This window comes from Epinephelus lanceolatus, chromosome 1 (genome assembly GCF_041903045.1).
Source record: "Epinephelus lanceolatus isolate andai-2023 chromosome 1, ASM4190304v1, whole genome shotgun sequence".
Classification (NCBI taxonomy): Eukaryota; Metazoa; Chordata; class Actinopteri; order Perciformes; family Serranidae; genus Epinephelus; species Epinephelus lanceolatus.
Genome location: NC_135734.1, coordinates 12367455 through 12387059, shown reverse-complemented (window position 1 = coordinate 12387059; position 19605 = coordinate 12367455). Strand labels below are relative to the sequence as shown.

The window sequence follows — 19605 nt, the reverse complement described above, 5'->3', positions numbered from 1 at the left end:
GCTGGGCATCAGTACTTGATTGGCCAAAACAACCCAGTCCCAATTATTACTGAAGTCAGTAATACTCCAGTCAAACAGTTTCTGCATTAAATCATTTTTGTGCCAGAGATCTCATCCTAGACTGTCCCAACTCCCCGCTGGATCAGCAAACTTTCTGTTGCTGCCATCTCTAGGCCAGCTCTCCTCCAGGTGAACGGTAGGCTAAACGTCTGCTCGGTTAGTACAAGCTAACACAGTAGCAGCGGGATTCTTTACCCAGCCATTAAATGGTCCCAACAAACTCACATAGACGCCGTAACTCTACTGTCTCTGGCTCGGAGCTCAAACTTCCTCAGCAGCAGCTACAACCCATGTCTTTTTTTTTTTTTTTTTAAAGATTATTTTTTGGGGCTTTTTGCCTTTAATGGACAGGACAGATTGAAATGGGGTGAAAGAGAGAGAGTGGGGGTTGACATGCAGCAAGGGTTGCAAGCCAGAGTCGAACCTGCGACCGCTGCAGCAAGGCATCGCCTCTGTACATGGGGCGCCGGCACTATCCACTACAGTACCGACACCCCACAACCTATGTCTATAGTGTGGTGAAGTTGAGCACCGTGTATTTGATGGAGCTGGCAGTTTAGGGTGCTGAGATAACACCGAAACTTTGGAAAGTATACCACACACAACTTGATTCACATTATAGGTATCAAATGAGGTACTCTATTGGTGCCCATATCACTTAAAGAGTACTGGTATTGTAATTTCTTAAAAATGACCTAGCCATAACTGTAGCACAGTATTTAAGTACATTTTTGAGGTACTTTACATGAGTTTTATCATTTTCTGCTACTTTAAACTTCTACACCACTACATTTCAGATTTAATTTCTCTACCATTTACTTCACTACAACTCTACAGAGAGTCTTAATTTAGCGTGACAGTAATATAAATACGTGTGAGCATGAACGACCCAATAAAAGAAACCATCTGTGATGTTATGTTACTTTCTGGAGCCGATCCATGGATGCTGAAAGGTGAACTGACTTAAGCTTCATTTATACTTAATTAAATGACATTGTTTTCTCAGTGATGACTCTGACACCTCCTCAGCACCCACTGTGGCACACTCCACGGAACAATCACACTCAAAGTCATCACTGCAAAGTCTCTTCATAATGGCTGCATTTAGTTCACAGGCAGACTCAATTGTGTACATGAGCACTCTGTCTGAGAGATGATATTTGTACTTTTACTTGTTGTATTTGCCTCTTATTTAATATAGTCTTATTTCTGTTTTTTTTTTTACTTCTCTACTTATCTATTTAGATTTCTGTTCTTGTGCTGCTGCAGCGCCTGAATTTCCCCTCTGGGTATCAATAAAGGCTTATCTTATATTATGTTATCATATCTTACGCTCGGTCTGGTCCTGAGCAGACAAAAAGGACCTGGGATTAGTTTAAGTGGATGAAAACACAGATCTCTGAAAAACTGAAAACAAATTGTTTATAAAATTGGATTGTGGAGATTCAGTACTGTCTGTAAAGCGTTTTGGATAAATGAGTGTCTTTTTTTTTTTTTTTTTTTTCCAAGAGGCTCCACATACAGTACTAATAATCTGTGTCTTATCAAGAATATAAAAATACACTGCCGGCCTTATGTCTTAAACTACAACCTGTCTGCCATGCAGCACTATAAATTAAAAAAGACAAACACACTCACGCTGGATGACGGCATTTTATACTTTGCCATAAGGTACGAAAAACAAATGTACAAGGGAGGATACTGCTGCCATTTAACCCATCTCTCATCCAAGCATTTTGTGGATCCCTCTCCAACAACACACAACATCCTTACACCTGATGCTCCTCCAGAAAGACACATTAGATGACAATGCAAGCTACAGTCCTGCTCCTATTTCTTTGACTTTTAAGAGTGACTTCCCCTATAAGCAAACCTTGACTGAACTACCCAAACACAAGGCAAGCAGCTCATGGAAAGATTCATACTCTAATGCCACACATGCTGTACCACGTACTGCAGCCTGCTATGACAAAATGTGGGCTATTGGATTTGCTTTGCTAGGTTCTGTTAGCTGGTGCTAATATACTACAGACATAATGTCATAACTGCCTACTTTTTGTTTTCAAAGTACAGCCAACAAGGTATATCACTGCTTAACAGATATGGTAGGCACATAAGGAAACGGTGGCTTAGCTTCACACAACCAGGAGACACAAAGTAAAACTGGCATTCATTTGGACTTTCGGTGTCAGGCAACCTGGGAGTGTGAAAGCAAGGTCTACTTGATGGAGTGGCTAACAAGTAGGGTCTGGGAGCTGGAAAGATTTTGGCCATAAAAGCCCACATTTAGTGGCCTCTGGCACAGTCTAATGCCACTATCCAATACACTGATCTTAGTTACTGCATATTTTAATGACTATGCCGACCTGACTGTAAAGTGAAGTGAATTACTGTAAAGCTTCTTGTGCATTTTAACCCGCATTCTTTAAATAGTTATTAATATTTAAAATCAAGTCTATTCCTGACTAATTAAGACTTTGTAATCAAGAATCACTAGGCCTTATTTACTATTCTTTATCTATTTATTGACGCCTTCACTGTCAGGTTTATCAAGCCCAGAGCATGTGAGCAGAGCAGTAAGAATTTCTCATTTGTTTATGAGTGGGATGGAGTGGGAGATAAGGGGATGCTTCCAACTTTAAAAAATAAATAAATAAAAAATCTGCTCTGCGCTCCATCCAAAATCCTTCTGCTTCACTCACATGCTCTGACAAAGACATGCCAAAAATGGTTAACTGTGGTTAATGTATTGTTTTACTAGAAACATAAATGCATGCTTATTCAACGAAAATAAACAAGGCTACATTAAGGGGGGAACTTGTATTTTTTATCCTATTTTTTATCAATGCAATGCATTGGTTTTAAAATAAAGTATTTATAAAAATAAATCTATGCCAAAAATAACTAAACATGTCAATCACTTGACTAAAATCATATGATTCCACATCCAGCATAACTTCCAGTCATCTTCATTTTCACCACTATTGTTCATTCATTAAGCCCATAATTGTCTGTGCGGTGTATGTGGAAAAGCACTTTCAGTGGACTTGTAAATGCTAAGTGCACAATCATCAAGTTGCTGCCACCAGTGTTTTTCAAAGTAGCTCATCAAATGGATGGATGTCCTCTATCTGTGCAATCAATGCAACTGAAAAAGTGACTGTCATTAATTATTTTGCTATCATTTGTCAAACACTGAAGACGATTCTCCACTCTCTACTCCGCAGGACACAACCTCTCAGCTGAGTGAGTGCTCACAGATTCATATCAAGCATATGGGGGCGGGACTGATACAAGCACACATCTCTGTCATCATGTTCGCATTGCTTTGAAGTGAAGGCAAGTGGTCGTAAAATATCAAATTTCAACTTATTATCAAAACTGTTTTATTAGAATAAGAATGTATTTCAATAAAGTAGCCTGCTGGACTCAAGCAAGTAGTCTCCTTTAAGCTCTGTTTTGGTCTCCACCAAGTCCTGAGAGAAATAGATGGCTTTTGCGGCTAAATGCTCCAGTATCACCAGCTACCCGCTAAGTGTGTCTGTGCATCATCTGGTGCCTGGCAGGTCATGTACAGTTTTTTTTAACAAGATTTTAAGTGCCTTTTCACTGAAAACAGCTTCCTGCTGTGACAGGAGCGGTGAGACTGAAGAAAAACAGCCAAGTCTTTGGCTGTAAAATGAAAACAATGAGCGTAAAGATGCTGAAATGCTACACAGAGGGGAAGTGCAGAGCTGGGTGATGATTCTCTGTGTCTTTACAGAACATTCAGTTCAATCATTGCAATAAGACGTGTTGGCAATGATGTTTGGTATCAAACTGTTTAGTCAGAGGCATCATTACAGTACAACCCACGACCAAGTGTGGTGACGTGCTTGGGCCAGATTTATGGTGCACTGTTGTGTATTTATATGAAGCAATTACAGTGTCTTTATGACGGTCTCATGACGTAAATTGTCCCGTAAACAGATGTTACCAATGTGATGGCTTCTGCCCAATGTCTTCTCTAACCAGTTGAATTCAATCAAAAGGCCTGCCGACTATTTTGAGCTGTCGTTTAAGGTAATGATGCATTTGAAAATGCTAATTACAAGTTTGCGGTTTGTTTGTCACTCACTGGGAAGAATTGCTTCTGTTTCAACCCAAATTGGCAGCTGAAAGCAGGTCACCCTCAAATTAAAGCACTCGGCAGCATTCAGCACACAGTTAAGTGTGAACATTGCTCTAACAGGCCATTATCACAGCTGCCTGTTTTAACACAGGTATGAAAAACAACTAAATGTGTTAACAGTCTACAGAGGGGAAAGTGCAAACAGCTACAAAAGCAGCTTGTGAATCTAAAAAGTCAATTAACTGTCAAGAGAGCTGCTGTTACACTGTCAAGCACCCACAATTGACATACATATCAGGAGGCAGCCATACTGTTTGAGCAAACTCATACGGTGCATGCAGCAATAATACAAACCTTCCTCCTCCCACCCTGAGCATTGTGTAAGCCTACCAGCACACCCTGCCACTCTATTATTCACGAAAAAACAAACCTGATTTGACTGTTAATCCTATTAAAGTCACCATAACAACAGCCTATGGCCTTTTACATAACACGACAAATACGATTATATTCTCTGTCGCATTCCTCCTCTGCCTTTCAGAAAATCCTGTTCCACACTCAAAAATCTGTCCACTTGACCCAGAAACGCTATGTCCAAGGGAAAGAGAGACACAACTTTTGTTGTCACTATTTAAACCGTATTATTTTCTGCAGTTCACCACATATTATTTGAGACGGTTGTGAAAACATGATTGCATTTTAGACAACATGCATCAAAATGTTAGAGAGAAAGCAACATGTCATGCGTGGAGAGTTTAAAGATGATATGATGAACTGTGAGAGACAGGTGGATGTAGAATCCATACAATGCAATGATAGGAAATTAGTAATAAAGACCAAGAGATGTTTTGTTGCCTTTTCTTATCCTCACATAGCTTGCCATCATTGCCACTGCTTACCGTAACGTAGTGCACTATACTGTGATCGATAGGTGTGTTAATATTAAGCCTGCATAAACATACTGTAATACATTTCAACAGCACCTCGAGCATTAAAGAGGCCCTGTGGAGTTTTCTCGTAAACAGACAAAATGTTCTTTGTTTTTTTACGCTCATTGTCAGTCACTAAAACACACTGTGTGTATCCTCGAGGTCTGACATGTCGACTGCATTTCCACCCACATGAGTCATTTGAAAGGCAGATTTTTCTTTTGTTTGAAACATGCATTGTTTACATTCAAGTTTACTGGCATCTCCTTTCCTGCCTCTGCTGGTGCACTGCAGCATATCTTGGCCTGTTATCACCACATATGGATTAGTGGAATAGTGTGACACTATTGTGTATTGCGTCCTCATCCAGGTGGAGAAGACTAAATAACAAGGACCCGTCATGGATAAACTGCTCCATAGTGTAAATACATGTCAAAAAGTCTACAGGTTACCTTTAAAGGTCCAGTGTGAAGGATTTAGGGGGATATATTGGCAGAAATGGAATATAATAGGATAAGTATGTTTTATTTAGTGAATAATCACCTGAAAAAAGGAATCATGTTTTCTTTACCTTAGAATAAACTTTGTATCTACATAGGGAGCAGGTCCTCATCTGAGGAGATCGCCACGTTGCACTGCCATGTTTCTACAGTAGCCCAGAATGGCCAAACCAAACCCTGGCTCTATATATACATTTTTGCGTCAAACCCCTCCACAATGACAGCATGGAAAAACCTGCTTTATTCAGTGTTGTGAGCACACATTAGCAGACGCTAGGCTAGCAGCCCACCTGTGACGTGCAGCACGGCGTCAGAGAATCACTGATTTGTAACGTTAAACTGTATTTTTATTGATTTTAATGAGCTGGTCTGTTTGTTTTGCAGAGCAGGAGCAGGAGAACTGCAGATATTCGGCTCCCAAAACCTCTTGAACAATGAACACTGAAGGAACTCTAAACCCAAGAAATTTCAGATGGTTGCAGTCTGGAATCCTCACTGCTAGATGCCACTAATTCCCCCTAAATCTCACACACCGCTCTTTTATTGGTGGGACTGTAGACAAGAACTGCACTTGATTCTTCTAGGTGTAACAGCTTCTTGGATATTATTTCCAAACTATGACCAGGATGCTCACTTTTTATTTCTTTGACTGTGTGTAAAAGTGATGTTTCAGGTGCTCTGAACTGCACTGTAATTGAGCACAGGCCATGAATAATACGTTTTGTCATAACTGCAGATGAGCTGTATTAAAGAACAAACGTCTTGAAGTGCCAAAAGTACCGCCCCACCAAATTCATCGCGTCTTCACAGTGAGCCAGGTTTGGTACCAATATCAAAACCCTCTAGAAACACACACTTTAACTGCAGATGCTGCACAGAAGCACTACATATGTGGATGGTTGTCAAAAATAGCAGCATAACACCATAGCTCTGCCTATGTGCTGCTGACCTCTATATAAAATGGTCAGTAAACTGAGTTTGAGTGGGTTTACGCTCCACTGCATCTCTGCACATCAAAATAGACTTTAAATTGATATTCCAAAACTTCTTTTAGCTTTGTAGTGAGCGTCTAGAATGAAAGCCTTTGTGAAATGTTGAGGAATGAGCATTTGTTAGGGGATGGTGGAGGGGATGACAGACAAGCAGCCCAAGTGTAGACAGAAGTGATGTTGAGTGATGAAACAGACATACATGGTGCAGAGGAGGGTGGGGGAGGCTGATGGGGGGGGGCTGATGGCAGGCTGATCTGGGTCCGCACAGAGCGACTCACTTGGCCAGCTTCATCTCTATCTGCTGGCGGATTTCCTGCCGCTCCTGGTCGCTGCGGACGGGGAAGATGTTGCGATCCTCCAGCTCCTGCTTACTGGGTCGGTTCCGAAGCTTCACAGCCAGCAGCTCCTTCCTCATTCTGCGCGGGAGGGTCCCTGTTGTTTGAGCACATATTAAGGTCAGGAACGACACAGTGGTTTTCCAGCTAAACCAGCTGAACTGATGCTAATCTCTGCACAGTGCGCTTTTGTGCTTATTCATAAGACTCAAGCTAACACCTTATTAATTAAATACATGTCTGCATACTTGGTTCAAAATGTTAAAGTATGCACTTAGTGTTGTATTTGTAGCTGACTTATATAATGCATTTAATGTTATTTAAGTAAACAAAATGTTCACTCCCTTTGAACTTTTTATGTGATTTGTAAAAGTCTAAATCATGAATGAATTAAACAATTCTGTTTAAGAAATGTGTTACTGATAAACAGTAAAAATGATATTAACATAAAAATGAATACATACTACTAGTAGTATGTATATCTAAGATATAAATGTATGTAAATATGTAAATACCTCCAACGTACGAGATAATACCTCCTATGCAGGAGATCATTTTATTGGCTACTTTGAGAGTGAGAACGACGTGCAGAATGAAGAGCTAAGTGCACCATAAGCTGAAAGTTTAGCCACATGCAGCATAAGCAAAAGGTTTGCCTTCTCAGTTGATTAAGTATAAATGTCCACTGTAAAATATAATGGAAATGTGCAGTGGTGCCGACACCATTCTATTTTATACACACAAGAACCACCTGTCCAAAAGGTCTAAGTTCACAAGCACATATACACAGTCTACACAGCGAGCAGGTGAGTGAGCAAGAGAGGAGAGACTGATTCAGGTTTTGTTACAATAACATTACCGATACAACACCACTATAACACTCTCATTAGCCTGTCGCATTTCAAATTCCAGCTTTTGCGGTGCAGTGTGTCCAGCAACATCAGCACTAGTAGGCCTTTTTTCCTCCATCGATTCAGCGTATTGAATCAACAGTGGCACTGTGGCGCCTGTTGGTGAACGACATCACTCCGACTGACAGTTCAGCTCAGTGCATGAAAAGAGAAACAGAAGTGAGGAATGTAAACAATCAACTAAAGTCAAGAGGGAGTGAAGTTGAAACAAACTTGTTATATGAGGTAAGATTATTTTTCTTCAACCATTGTGCTCCTTAGTGGAAAGGTTTCATGATGGTTTGTGTTGTTGTTCACTGGCACATGGTTAGTATGCTCTGTTCTTTCAACATTGGATTGTGTTGGTAATGTGCTAACTGGCTAACTAGCGTCAAGACGGTCTTCCGGTTTCCCATTTTGAATGACAATTACAGACGAGCGCCGTCTGCTGGTATGCAGAGGGTATGTCCTCTCACGCAGGCACAGAACATTCATGCTTGTTGGCCGTCAGTTTGTTGTGTCTTGGCCTTTAGAATCATTCCAACATAGGAGATAAAGTCCTGTATGTCGAAGATAATATCTTGTACGAAGGAGATAAATTTAGGCTTTGGCCAAGATTGCCCAAAGCCCACAAAATTATTTTTTTCACCCTACCTCTCAGGGCTTAAAGTTTACTGGGGGTGTTCCTTATGACTAATTTTCCTTATGTTTAAATGGAAGTTGAAACTTAGACTCGTCAACTAGTCTTAAAGTAAGAAAACATTCAGAAAACAGTCAAAACTGAGAACACTTTACAAGGTTTACTGTTGTCAAAAACACATTATGGCCATTATCCAACACAACTCACCAAATAAATGTTACCAAGTAACATTTATTGAAATCATATTTTTTTATGACAATAATTATTTAAACGTTTTCACTGGGTAAATGCAATAGCACAAAAAATAACTTTAATAACAGGTTTAACCGACTAGTATTCCTGGTGCTTGATGTGAAAATAAAGTCGACTAATTGTGCATATCCTCATCTACTACTTAAGTCAGTATATGGTGGGGCCAGCAGTCACAGCCTTGAATCCCAGTACACAGGTTTAGACATTGCAATATAATAAATCGTTAGCATAACTGATAAATGGTTTAAGGTCCTAAGATTGCAAAAAAATTCTATTAAGCTAAAGTTCTTTAAATTCAGAGACTTTCAGACCTACTTTCCTTTTTCTGCTGCCATCTCCTTCACCACACATTACCCATATCACAGATATTTGCATCACATCACTGTCATGCTGGTGGCGTGGGCGTCTGTCAGGTCCACCATAACTTTATAGTCTACATTTTCATGTTTTTATCCCCCAGGGTCACAGACATGTTAACTGCAGACAGCTTTGCACCAATGACCCACATGACTGGCCAAGAATTAGGCCACCAGAGCAGATGTTGACAGGCAGCTGAAATTTAACACCAGTAAGTCTGCTATTCGTCATCTCTGTAAATCTCGCTGTCATGCCTCCCACTGTAAACAAAAACATCAGCAGAGATTATGCTGCTTCAATATCCACTGACAGGGTGCCCAGATTTTGTTGGCTTTGTATATTAAGCGTCAGATCATGGCTGAGCAAATAGTGCACAGCAAGTCTACCGTCAGCAGACCTACCAGAGATGACAGACTCGTTCCAGCTGTCCTGGTCACTCAAGTATTCGTCCAGACGCCAATTCTCTTTGTTCTCATCGGACTCCTTCTTGCTCTCTGATTCCCCGGCAGGCTCCCTCTCTGTGCTGGATGTGCGGGACAGACGACCATCCAGCCGGCGTTTCAGAGAGGAGCGCGCCTCCTTCGTCTGGAAACTGAGCTCACACATCACAAGACCAGCCTGTCAATCACAACTTTATTGTTCCATGTCATGAAATATTAAAGATGTATCAATGTGGGTTTTGGAGATGGAATATTATATACTGCAAACAGGATATTTTAAAGGTATACTATGCAGGACATGCCCATAAACATCCAAAATAGGAGAAAATGAAAAAATACTCTTTGCTGTGTTTTCTACATACCACCATCCAACCATTGTTGCATCCTTTATTTAATTGTTCACCTGTTTAGTTCTGTAAATCTCAGTCTGACTCTATAGCATCTCTTTTGTCTGTTTATATGTCCCTGCACATGACTTCATTTGTTCTGTTATGACCATATTACAAACACAAAAAATTATACAGAACAAAAGAACAAGAACAAAAAGAAGAGGGAACAAAAGAAAATACAGGCAGTGGGCCGAGTCTCTGCAAAAAATGAGTCATGATTATTAATGTATTTGCTTTTCATTTTGTAAGAATAAAAGTCTGCAAAGGTATCCTGTATCGTAGATTTAATGTGTGAACACCTACAAAATAAAAACTAAACAAATAAATTAAAGGCAACATAGTATTTCAAATAAACGTATTAGAAATGCTGCACATATTGCACCAAAGTCTGACCTGTCCTGTCTATGTTTGGTGGCCAGGGCACGGTGCAGTTCCTCAATGATGCAGCTAGGGGGCAGCTGTGAGTGTAGCGCCCCAAGGTGGGGGGACCCAGTCGGGGTGGAGATCCTGCCTCTCAACAGGGAGCCATGAGGGTCTTTGGGAAGAGTGAAGTTCCTGGGTAAGGTGGCTGGGGACTTCTTTACTGGCACTGAAGGAGCACCTGAGAAGGAAAATCATCAGCGTGAGACACTGCTGCAACACAGCGGGGCTTTGCATGAGGCCTTTCCTTGTAAACTCACAGTCTAGGCTGCCCAGTCTGGTGAGCAGTTTGACTGGCAGGTTAGGTGGAGGAGAGGTGCTGGCTCGTCCAGGCTGGGCCGATGTGGCCTCCTGTTTGCCTTCGTCAGCCTCCACCTTCCCCTTTGGCTGCTCGTCACTGGGGTCGCTCAGTGAGGTGCTTTCATCTTCTCCATCTTCACTCTGATTGGGATCTCCCACCGTCTTTGAATCTTCAGTCAAATCTTGCACTGAAATGAAAAATCAGCAATGGTGATGCAAAGGTTTGGAAGACTCTGTCTCCACCTAGTGGACCATCAGGCACAGTGTTTTAGAGAGAAGCTGCACCAGGAAAGAATTCATGTAACGGTTTAGTTTAGTTTGTTTTTTTTTCAACCAGAATCAGCAATTTTATCTCAAATGATCATTATATCAGCTTAAATCACCAGCAGGAACCAGAACAAATGAAAGTATTCCATCTTGTTTTGCAATAATTAAATTAAAATCAAAGACAAATTAGACAACTAAATGTTCAAAGGGGAAATCAGCTGGTTTTTCATGGGCTGCCTGAAAAATAATAGCAGATTCCCCGACAAGAAAAATATGTCTTCTAAAACATAAAGCATCAATTGAAGTAACATATGTACAAGCTGTGCTCCATCTGCACCTTTGCCTTTTCTTTGCATTTACACACTTTGTTGTTTTACTTATTTTAATAATTTTGCCCTTTTCAAACAAAGAAAAGATTCCTTTGATTGTGTTTGGTTTACATACATACAAAAGATAATGTACATCTAAAAAATAACAATACATACAATAGTAGAAATGACAAAACTAGCACTAGATATGGTCACTGACAGGAATTCAACACAAAAATGTAAAGCAGTTTTTTTCCTTTCTGCAAAATGCACGATAGAAGTTTGCTCTCTGTGAGCTGTGGCGCTACACTACCTTTAATCATGCACCACAGGATAAGTCAAGTCCATTATATAGAGTGCGCTTTCATACCTGTGGTTTGGTTCTTTTGGTGCAGACCAAGGGAAAAAAATGACACACTGTTGCATTTTGGTTCTGGTATGGTTCCTGTTCCCAGTGACTTTTTACAAACAAATCAGGGGAGTAAATATGAACTTATAGTAACTGACAGGTAACTTGTTGACTGGACAGTTTTGATGATCCAGCATCATTAGAACCCAAGTGGGAAGTTAAATTCAGGTGACCGACAGAAGTTTAGCAGCACTTTAATGCTTCTGATGTATGTTTATTTTCTTTGGTGTCACAGAGAGCTCTTGAAGAAATAACTGATTATAAGATTATTAGTATTATTACACTGCAAATCGTCCACACCTTTGATACAGAACAATTATAAGATTGCAAACAGATTTCATGATCAGCAGATGATTTATTAGTTGTTTAGCTTTTGACATTGTGCTAAAAAATCAAATATCTGCAAACATAAAATCCTGTGATTGGTTCATTTTCTTTCACGCCACAAATAGACTGCACCAGAGACTGACTGCAAGTGGACCAAGACCTATCTTTTCAGGCAAGTCTTGGTTCAATTATTTGGTGAACACCAGGGTTTGATTGAGAGCTTTCACACTAGCAATACAAAAACATACATCATAAATCATAAATCATCCTGTCTTTTATCAAAAAGGACGGGGTGCTGTGAAACGAGTTTTATCAACCTTTCTCCCATACTGTCCTGCCTGACTGGATTTTGGACTCTCCCGGGTCTGTGCGACGTCACTACAGACAAACATTTTCATTGGCCCAGCTGTGTAGTTCCGCTGGCGAATTCTGCGGGGGTCAAAGTCTGGGCGGAAACTTTTTTCACCGCATGAAAGTTCCGCCCTGGTGTGCAAACTTCCATAAGAACCCATGAAATCAGCTTTTATATTTATCTGCGAGAATAATCCGAGCAGATATTCGCCCTCAGTGAGAATGGACTTTACCTGGGCAAACGGACCTGAGTTCATTTTAACCAAACCAAACAGGTTAGATGTTAAAGTGGTGCTGGGTTTGAATATAGCGGCTATTCCTGTGCGGAGTTTGTATGTTCCCCACACGTCTGACTGGGTTTCCCTCCACAGCTCACAAACATGCATTTAAGGTTCACTTGTAACTGCTGTGAACATGAGTTTTAAAGGTTGTCTGTCAATTATAAGCCAACTGAAACAGGAGTTTTGAGGCCAATAATGATACAGATATCAATATTTACTATCAACTGACATTTTTCTGACCATCAGACCATCTTGATATGGATCCCTTAAGACTTTTTTTTCCTTAAATTGTGAACAAGATACATTCTAAGCGGAGCATTTATTGGTACTGGGCAGTTACTACACAGTTGGATTTTCAAGGCTTTTTCATTAAAAATTGTTACGAAACAAGGTTGAGCAGAGTTTTGAACCAAAACAATTAAGTTGCGGTCCATAATACCACATTTATCACTTTTAGTGACATCTTTTGACATCACACAGTCATTTGATCTATTGTTTATATATAAATATTGATTAAAGCAGCTTTAAGTAAACAGTTACCCTTTTCTACTTCTTTGCACATGTAACTACCAAATGCAGCTTTAACCCTTAAACATAAAAAGCATTAAGTACTGCTGTGCTTTGCATATTTTCTGAACATGTAGACATGTAGTCTCAGACTAGAGTACTGTACTCTACCTGTTGAGGCTTCTAAATCACTGCCCAGGTCTTCATTGGTGCTGGCCAGAGGTGCCACGGGCTCCTCCTCTCTGTCCTCACCATCAGAGTGAGTGGGTGTGTCTGGATCTTCACCATTACCACCACAAGCAAGATCTGACTCTGCACACAGAGCACAGAGGAAGAGGACGGAACTGAGTCTGCAGAGCAGTTGGGCATCATGTGGCTAAACAAGTGAACCGTGATCAGCCTGGAGTCATGTGTGTGCATATGTGTGCATGTGTGTGTGTTCATCTCTCATTTTGCACCTATCTCCGTCTCCCCGGGGTTCCTCTTGACGAGGTCATCTCTCTTCTGTCGTACAGCTGCCTTCTTCTCCCCCGCTAAAAAAACAAACATACAAACATTAATGAAACTGGTCCACTGATTGCACGGACAATGAAAACATGTGAACCAGCCTGAGTCTATTTGCAAATACAGCCTCTGTCTTCCTATTCCCAACAGAGTGTGGATACTGGACTCGAGCCTGAACAGACCCAACGGGATGGGCCGGGCTCAGACAATTATTTACAAATAGTGTTCGGGTTTGGCCGATGACAAATCTACTGTCAGTGTGGGGCTACTTCTTGTCCAGTGCTTGAGTTTGTTATGTGCATGACAACACACAAACGCAACACACAGGCGATGCAGGCGATAACCATTTATATAAGTAAACATTAGCTAGCTAACAATGGAGAACATCATAATAATCAAACTTAGTAATCACCTCATGTTACCCGAAGCTCGGCATACTTGCTCAGGGCATTCTGGTCTTTCCAGCTAGCAGAAGCAGCAGCGAACGTTACGTATGCATTGCTCAAAGAACCATCTAACAGAGGAGGACAGCCCTGAAGCCATCAGCAGTGGATACTGTCATCATCCTCCACCATATCCCAACATAAATCATGATGGTTGGATTATGTTAATAGTTTAGTTAACATGTTTGAGAATACTTTGTGGAAATGAATACTGTAGTAAGACTCAAATTTTATTATTCATACCTCCTGATGACATTGCGTAATGTGTGTATGTGACGTGTGCCTTTTAACAGTCATTTACAAGGTGCCACATGTGTAATCATGGTTTACAGCCAAGCTGCAATCATGGTAACGACAATACCTTTACATTAACTGTGTCAGGCACAGTAAATTCAACCAAACATCAAGGTCTAATGACGTTGGTGGCCACCTGGGTGATGGAAGCACGAGTCTTACGTCACACTCACCTGCCGAGGGCTTCAGCTTCTCGTTTTTCTTTTTCCTCCATTTCCATGGCTTGAAGATGCGTCCCAGGCTGGCCAGCTTGCTGTTGCGGCGGACGGGAGGCGTACGAACCCCTGAGACCAGGCAACCTGAATGTAGCGCCCTCTGCTGGTCCATCACATCTGCAACACAAAACAAACCCCTTTAAAATAGGCTGCGGGCAACAAAATCCATCCTGAAAACACAACTACATCGATGAGAGCTCCGACATGGTGAGGACTAAGGGATTTCTTAAATCACTTCTAACACAAGCGGCTGAATACTACTGACAACCCCCCATCATCGTGTGAGAGTAGCAAATGTGGGTCACTGGCTGTAAATGCCTTATTGATTCCAGTCTGATTTCTGAGGAGAAGCGAGCAGTGGGGGAGAAGACAGAGAATTACATTGTTTGTGTGTGACTCACATGGTTTCAGGGCAGCCAGACCTTCGTGGCCCCAAACACACAGACAATAGAGCACTTTTAACAGACACACAGAGAATAAATAAAATCAGCCTCAGCACAACTGCCTTTTCTAAGGTCAATGCAGACATCTGCAGCGTGCAGTTCCCACTGATTTTACACTGTTTCAAGCTGCGTCCTTTTCTCTGTGAATCTACAGCCCAGTTTGACATCACGCAGCAGTGACAGAATAGTACAAATCTCACACGTTGCTGCTGACAGTTTGCTATTTTTTCAGAGCATCCCGCTACGTCTCCACGTCTTGATTGTTTGTTTTTGTTGTTTTATATTCCTTAATATTTTTAGGGTACTGACAAGACTTTATTCCCGTGTCTTGGAAAGCCTGTTTTCAGGGTGCCTTGTATTTGTCTTTCACATAATGCTTAATATTTGAAGTGTTATATGAATTATTTACACATACAAATAACCGTTATCTATTACCTGCACTATGTTTTGTGAGTGTTGGAACAAAAACTCCAATGTAGTGCTACACTTTTGTTAATTATCACTTAACAGCAGATTCTTTTCTCGATTCATTGATTGATTGTTTGGTCTATAAAATGTCAGATGACTTCCCAGAACCCAAGTTTGAATATTTGATGATCCAAAACTTAAATATACTCAGTCTACTATCACTGAAGACTCACAAAACCAAAATATGAATGAATTTTCTGAATTAATTTGTCCATTGACTTATTATCAATTAATCAACTAATTGCTTCAGCTCTATGTTTATCAGCTGACAAATAATAGAAATCCATTACATTGTAAATGGAATATCTTGATAGTCATTCAAAAAAAGCTACTTGACGACGTCACCTTGGACTGTGGGGAATTTTCTTTTAGTGCTTCTCGTAATCATAGATGCAAAGTAAAAAACATTGATAGATATATTAATATATATATCTATCAATGTTTTTTACTTTGCATCTATGATTTTGGACCGTTAATTGTTAATTAACATACTAATCAAAATCAAACTATCATTACACCCCTACTAACTGTAGATCAATCTGCTGTTTTTTTTCTTTATTAATTAACCTTTTTGTCCATAAAATGAACAGTGACAAGTCGCCCAGAGCTGAAGGTGACATATTCAAACGGCTTCTTTTGTCTAAAACTAAAAGATATATTGAGTTTACTATAATTAATGAGAAAGAAAGAAAGAAAAAACTCTATTAATTACCCTTAATCACATTAACAATTACTTGACTAATAGTGCAGAAGCTTGATTTCTCTCCATCGAGACAGACTTTCAGTCAATGGCTATTCCTCCTAGCTGGTACTCTGACTTCTGTTAAGTCTGCAGGCTGAGCTGTAGAGGAAGGATGACAATGATAGACACACAGGCATGCAGAGAAGCACAGAGGCTGACTCCTGCATCGAGTGGCAGAGAGACAGAGAGACACAGAGAGAGGTTCCTTGGAGAAAGGACAGAAATAGTCACTCCTACACAGTCTGGCTCCGACAACAAGCTAACACCTCAGGGAGCCTACAGCTGAGTCGTGGGCTGCGCAGGGATCGCTCCGTGAACGCTTTCATTTTCTGCGTCTAAATCCACAACATCTGCTCATTTATACCCCTTAAGAAATGAATTACATACACTTATTACCAGCCCCAGTCACATGAGGGCAAAAGGAAGTGTGCTGTGATTTACGCTGAGATATTTCACAGGTGAGGATGGATTTGGCAGGGATATGGAGGTGATGGTGCAGGCATGTGGAAGGTGGCCAACTCAACAGCAACCCAAGCAGAAGTGCAACATATTTACAATATGACATTTCAAGAAAAGGTTAAAATCTAACTGATACCAAAAAATGTTCTGCAGTTCTACAAAATGATGCAGGGAGCAGCCGAGGACATATATTTCAGGAACCAAGTAGCATCCTTCGGCGCTGAAAAATGAAGCCAATGCAGAATTGCTAAAAAAGTGTCAGCCAATCAATTAAATATGGTCACTTCTGGCTCCAAAAAGCCAAGCTGGCAATAGCTGAAATGCTGAACTCGAGGCTTCAAAACCAATGGGTGACTAATGGTAGCCAAGTCTATTATTTTTAAAGTCACAAACATCCAGCACAGATACAAGCCATCATATCAGCATTATGTTCAACATCAAAATGTTCACAAGGTAGGTAGGGCTGCAACTGACGGTTGTTTTCATTATCAGTTACACTGCCAATTACTGTATCAATCGGGCCAGATGGGTGCCAGGTAGCCTAACGACCATTTTCTAATTCACAATGAAAAGAAACTGATTTAAACTTGGAATATTTTTTGTACTCTGAATATAAATAAGGAACCACAGTGTAAAAAAAAGCATGAAAATATAGCTTGTTTATAAAAACAGTGCCAGAGAAGGGTCCCCTGGTCCCCCTGACAGATGCATGAGCTAATTATTTACTTATTAATTATTGATGTTGGTTAATTAACACAGAGAGGTAGAGGTGGGGAAGAAAATGATACAACATAGTGTTGCAATATTCTGTGTGGCAATATTGTATCAATACACAGAAGCCAAGTATTATTCTTTATTGCAAAAATTATTAATATGGCAAATACAAGTCTTTTAGATTAATTAAGAAAATTGATTTTTCAGATAAATTTTGCTGAAAAAAATGAGGTGAGAAACTTTATCTTTGAAACTTCATCTCATTAAAAACATATTTACAAAATTAATTTATTTGCAGTTGAAAACAGTACAAAAAAAAATCACAATATATCACGATATACGGTATCACAAAACTTAGCATATGACAAAATGTTTAAAATTGCAATAATATTGCACTGATCAAAGTGTCATAATAATATCGTATTGTGGGGCCTCTGGTGATTTTCACCCCGAGAAATTGGCTCCTGGCCTCCGGTCGTTTTGCAGAAGTGGCCCCCAGTCAAAGCAGGTTAAATATCACTGATATAATCAATAAAATAGTGAAAAATGTCCTTCATAATTTCCTATAGCCCTAAAGAGATATTCAAATGCCTCTTTTTTTGTCTGACAACACTCTAAAACCCAAAGATATTCAGGTTACTATCAAACAAGAAAAATAAAAGCAGCAAATCCTCACACTGGAGAGGCTAAAACCATTTTTACTTGCTTTGTTTTTCTAAGCCAGCAAGTTAGAAACTCAGCTCCAGTTGTTTCATCTGCCTACACAAGATACATCTTTTTTTCACCAACCACTTCCACTGCCTTTACACAACTGAACTGACTTGTGACTGATGCTCAAGAGATAAGACTACAAACATACAGACTCTGCTAACAACCCAAGGCCAATCATTACTGACTGATCCATGAACAGCAGATGTATTGACGCCTCGGCTTTCACTGACACTCAGAGCTGCTTGACCGTCAACAATGAGAAGCAGGTCAGTCTCCCAAGTCATGTGTGCATGCCTAGGATGATGAATTCAGGTCAAGCTTGTAGTAACAGTAGCAGCGCACCCAGGGTCAGGCTGCCGTTGCCATGGTTACCACGCTGGATGCTGCAGAAAAGACCCTTGGAGGCAGAGAACCACCACAGCATGAGGAATAGGGAGTTGCTGGGTGGATGGGAACGCTGTTGCCACACAGAGAGATGGAGAGCTGCAGCCAATCGCGGCCTGGCGTGTAATGATGCATAATGTAAGTCAGGGAGCCACTGTATTTTTAATTTGTGAGTTGTGCTGAAATATTAATTCAGGTGTTAGGGTTTGAGTGAACATTAACATGTTTGTCAATGCGAGTGCAGGAAGAAGGAACATTAATTGTTAAAGTCAGACAGTAGGCCTACAGTGGAGTGGACTACTACAGATGATGAGCCAGCTGAGGGAGCCAAACACAGAGCTCCTGGAGATGTCACAACATTCTCATCACTCACATTTCTTCACTTGCTGGAGTTTGTGGTTTTTGTAATAAATAGTTTATATCACTAAGAAAAAGTCAAGAAAAACAGTGTCCATTATAAATGTTATCACAGTGATATCACCATTAAAAAAGAAATATTAGTCAAGTATTCTTCACTACAAACTCGCTGCTGAACGCCACAAGTCACAGTGGAAATATTGTGTTGATATCACAGGAGGAAATGGCCCCACTAAGTGCCATTTGGTCATAAAGTCAAACACTACGAGTCCCAGTGGGCACATTACACGAACATTATTATGTTTAGGGTAAACACATGGGAGGCATCGCCGCTAATTGACTGTAAACCAGCGCAATATTGAGCCAAAAACAAATGCTTCAGAATAAGACAGAAGTTACATACATATCATAAGATACACAGCGACAGTGTCCTCCTGCAGCTCCCGGTGTCACATCATACAGCCTGTTCCCCACGGAGCCGACGGGCTGACCGGGGAGCGGGTGGTTTCACAGCCGCCGTGGGTTTAAAAAAACAAAACAAAGAGACGAATGAAAATACTCTAAGAAAAACTACCTCGTTCAAAAAGGTGTAAAATGCCAGTTTATCGGAGGCTGGAGCAGTCCGAGGGAGCGGAAACACAGTGTGGGCGACAGGGTGACATCTGCGGCTAGCTGCTAGTGTTGATGTGCCATGTGGACCCCGCCCCTCTGGACGGGAGGAGGAGGGCAAATAAACTGGCACACACTCATCTACCTACTGCAAAACATAGTGTTACAGTAGACTACACACACACACACACACACAC

At 40.7% G+C, this 19605-nt stretch overlaps 1 protein-coding gene across 3 annotated transcripts in view; it reads right to left on the bottom strand.

The window, feature by feature from the left end:
• phactr3b (phosphatase and actin regulator 3b) overlaps window positions 1-19605 on the bottom strand; it is a 65318-nt gene that overhangs the window by 25967 nt on the left and 19746 nt on the right. The window contains exons 1-8 of one of the 3 annotated variants that reach the window (XM_033627023.2): window positions 19203-19487; window positions 14480-14638; window positions 13524-13598; window positions 13237-13377; window positions 10576-10803; window positions 10289-10496; window positions 9468-9658; window positions 6871-7024 (exon numbers count right to left, since the gene is read on the bottom strand). In XM_033627023.2, the coding sequence (XP_033482914.1) occupies window positions 6871-7024; window positions 9468-9658; window positions 10289-10496; window positions 10576-10803; window positions 13237-13377; window positions 13524-13598; window positions 14480-14638; window positions 19203-19209 (1163 nt within the window). In that variant the 5' untranslated portion in view covers window positions 19210-19487. Of the gene's footprint in view, window positions 1-6870; window positions 7025-9467; window positions 9659-10288; window positions 10497-10575; window positions 10804-13236; window positions 13378-13523; window positions 13599-14479; window positions 14639-19202; window positions 19488-19605 lie in introns of those variants that run through there. The other 2 variants (XM_033627024.2, XM_033627022.2) reach the window with 2 other exon arrangements.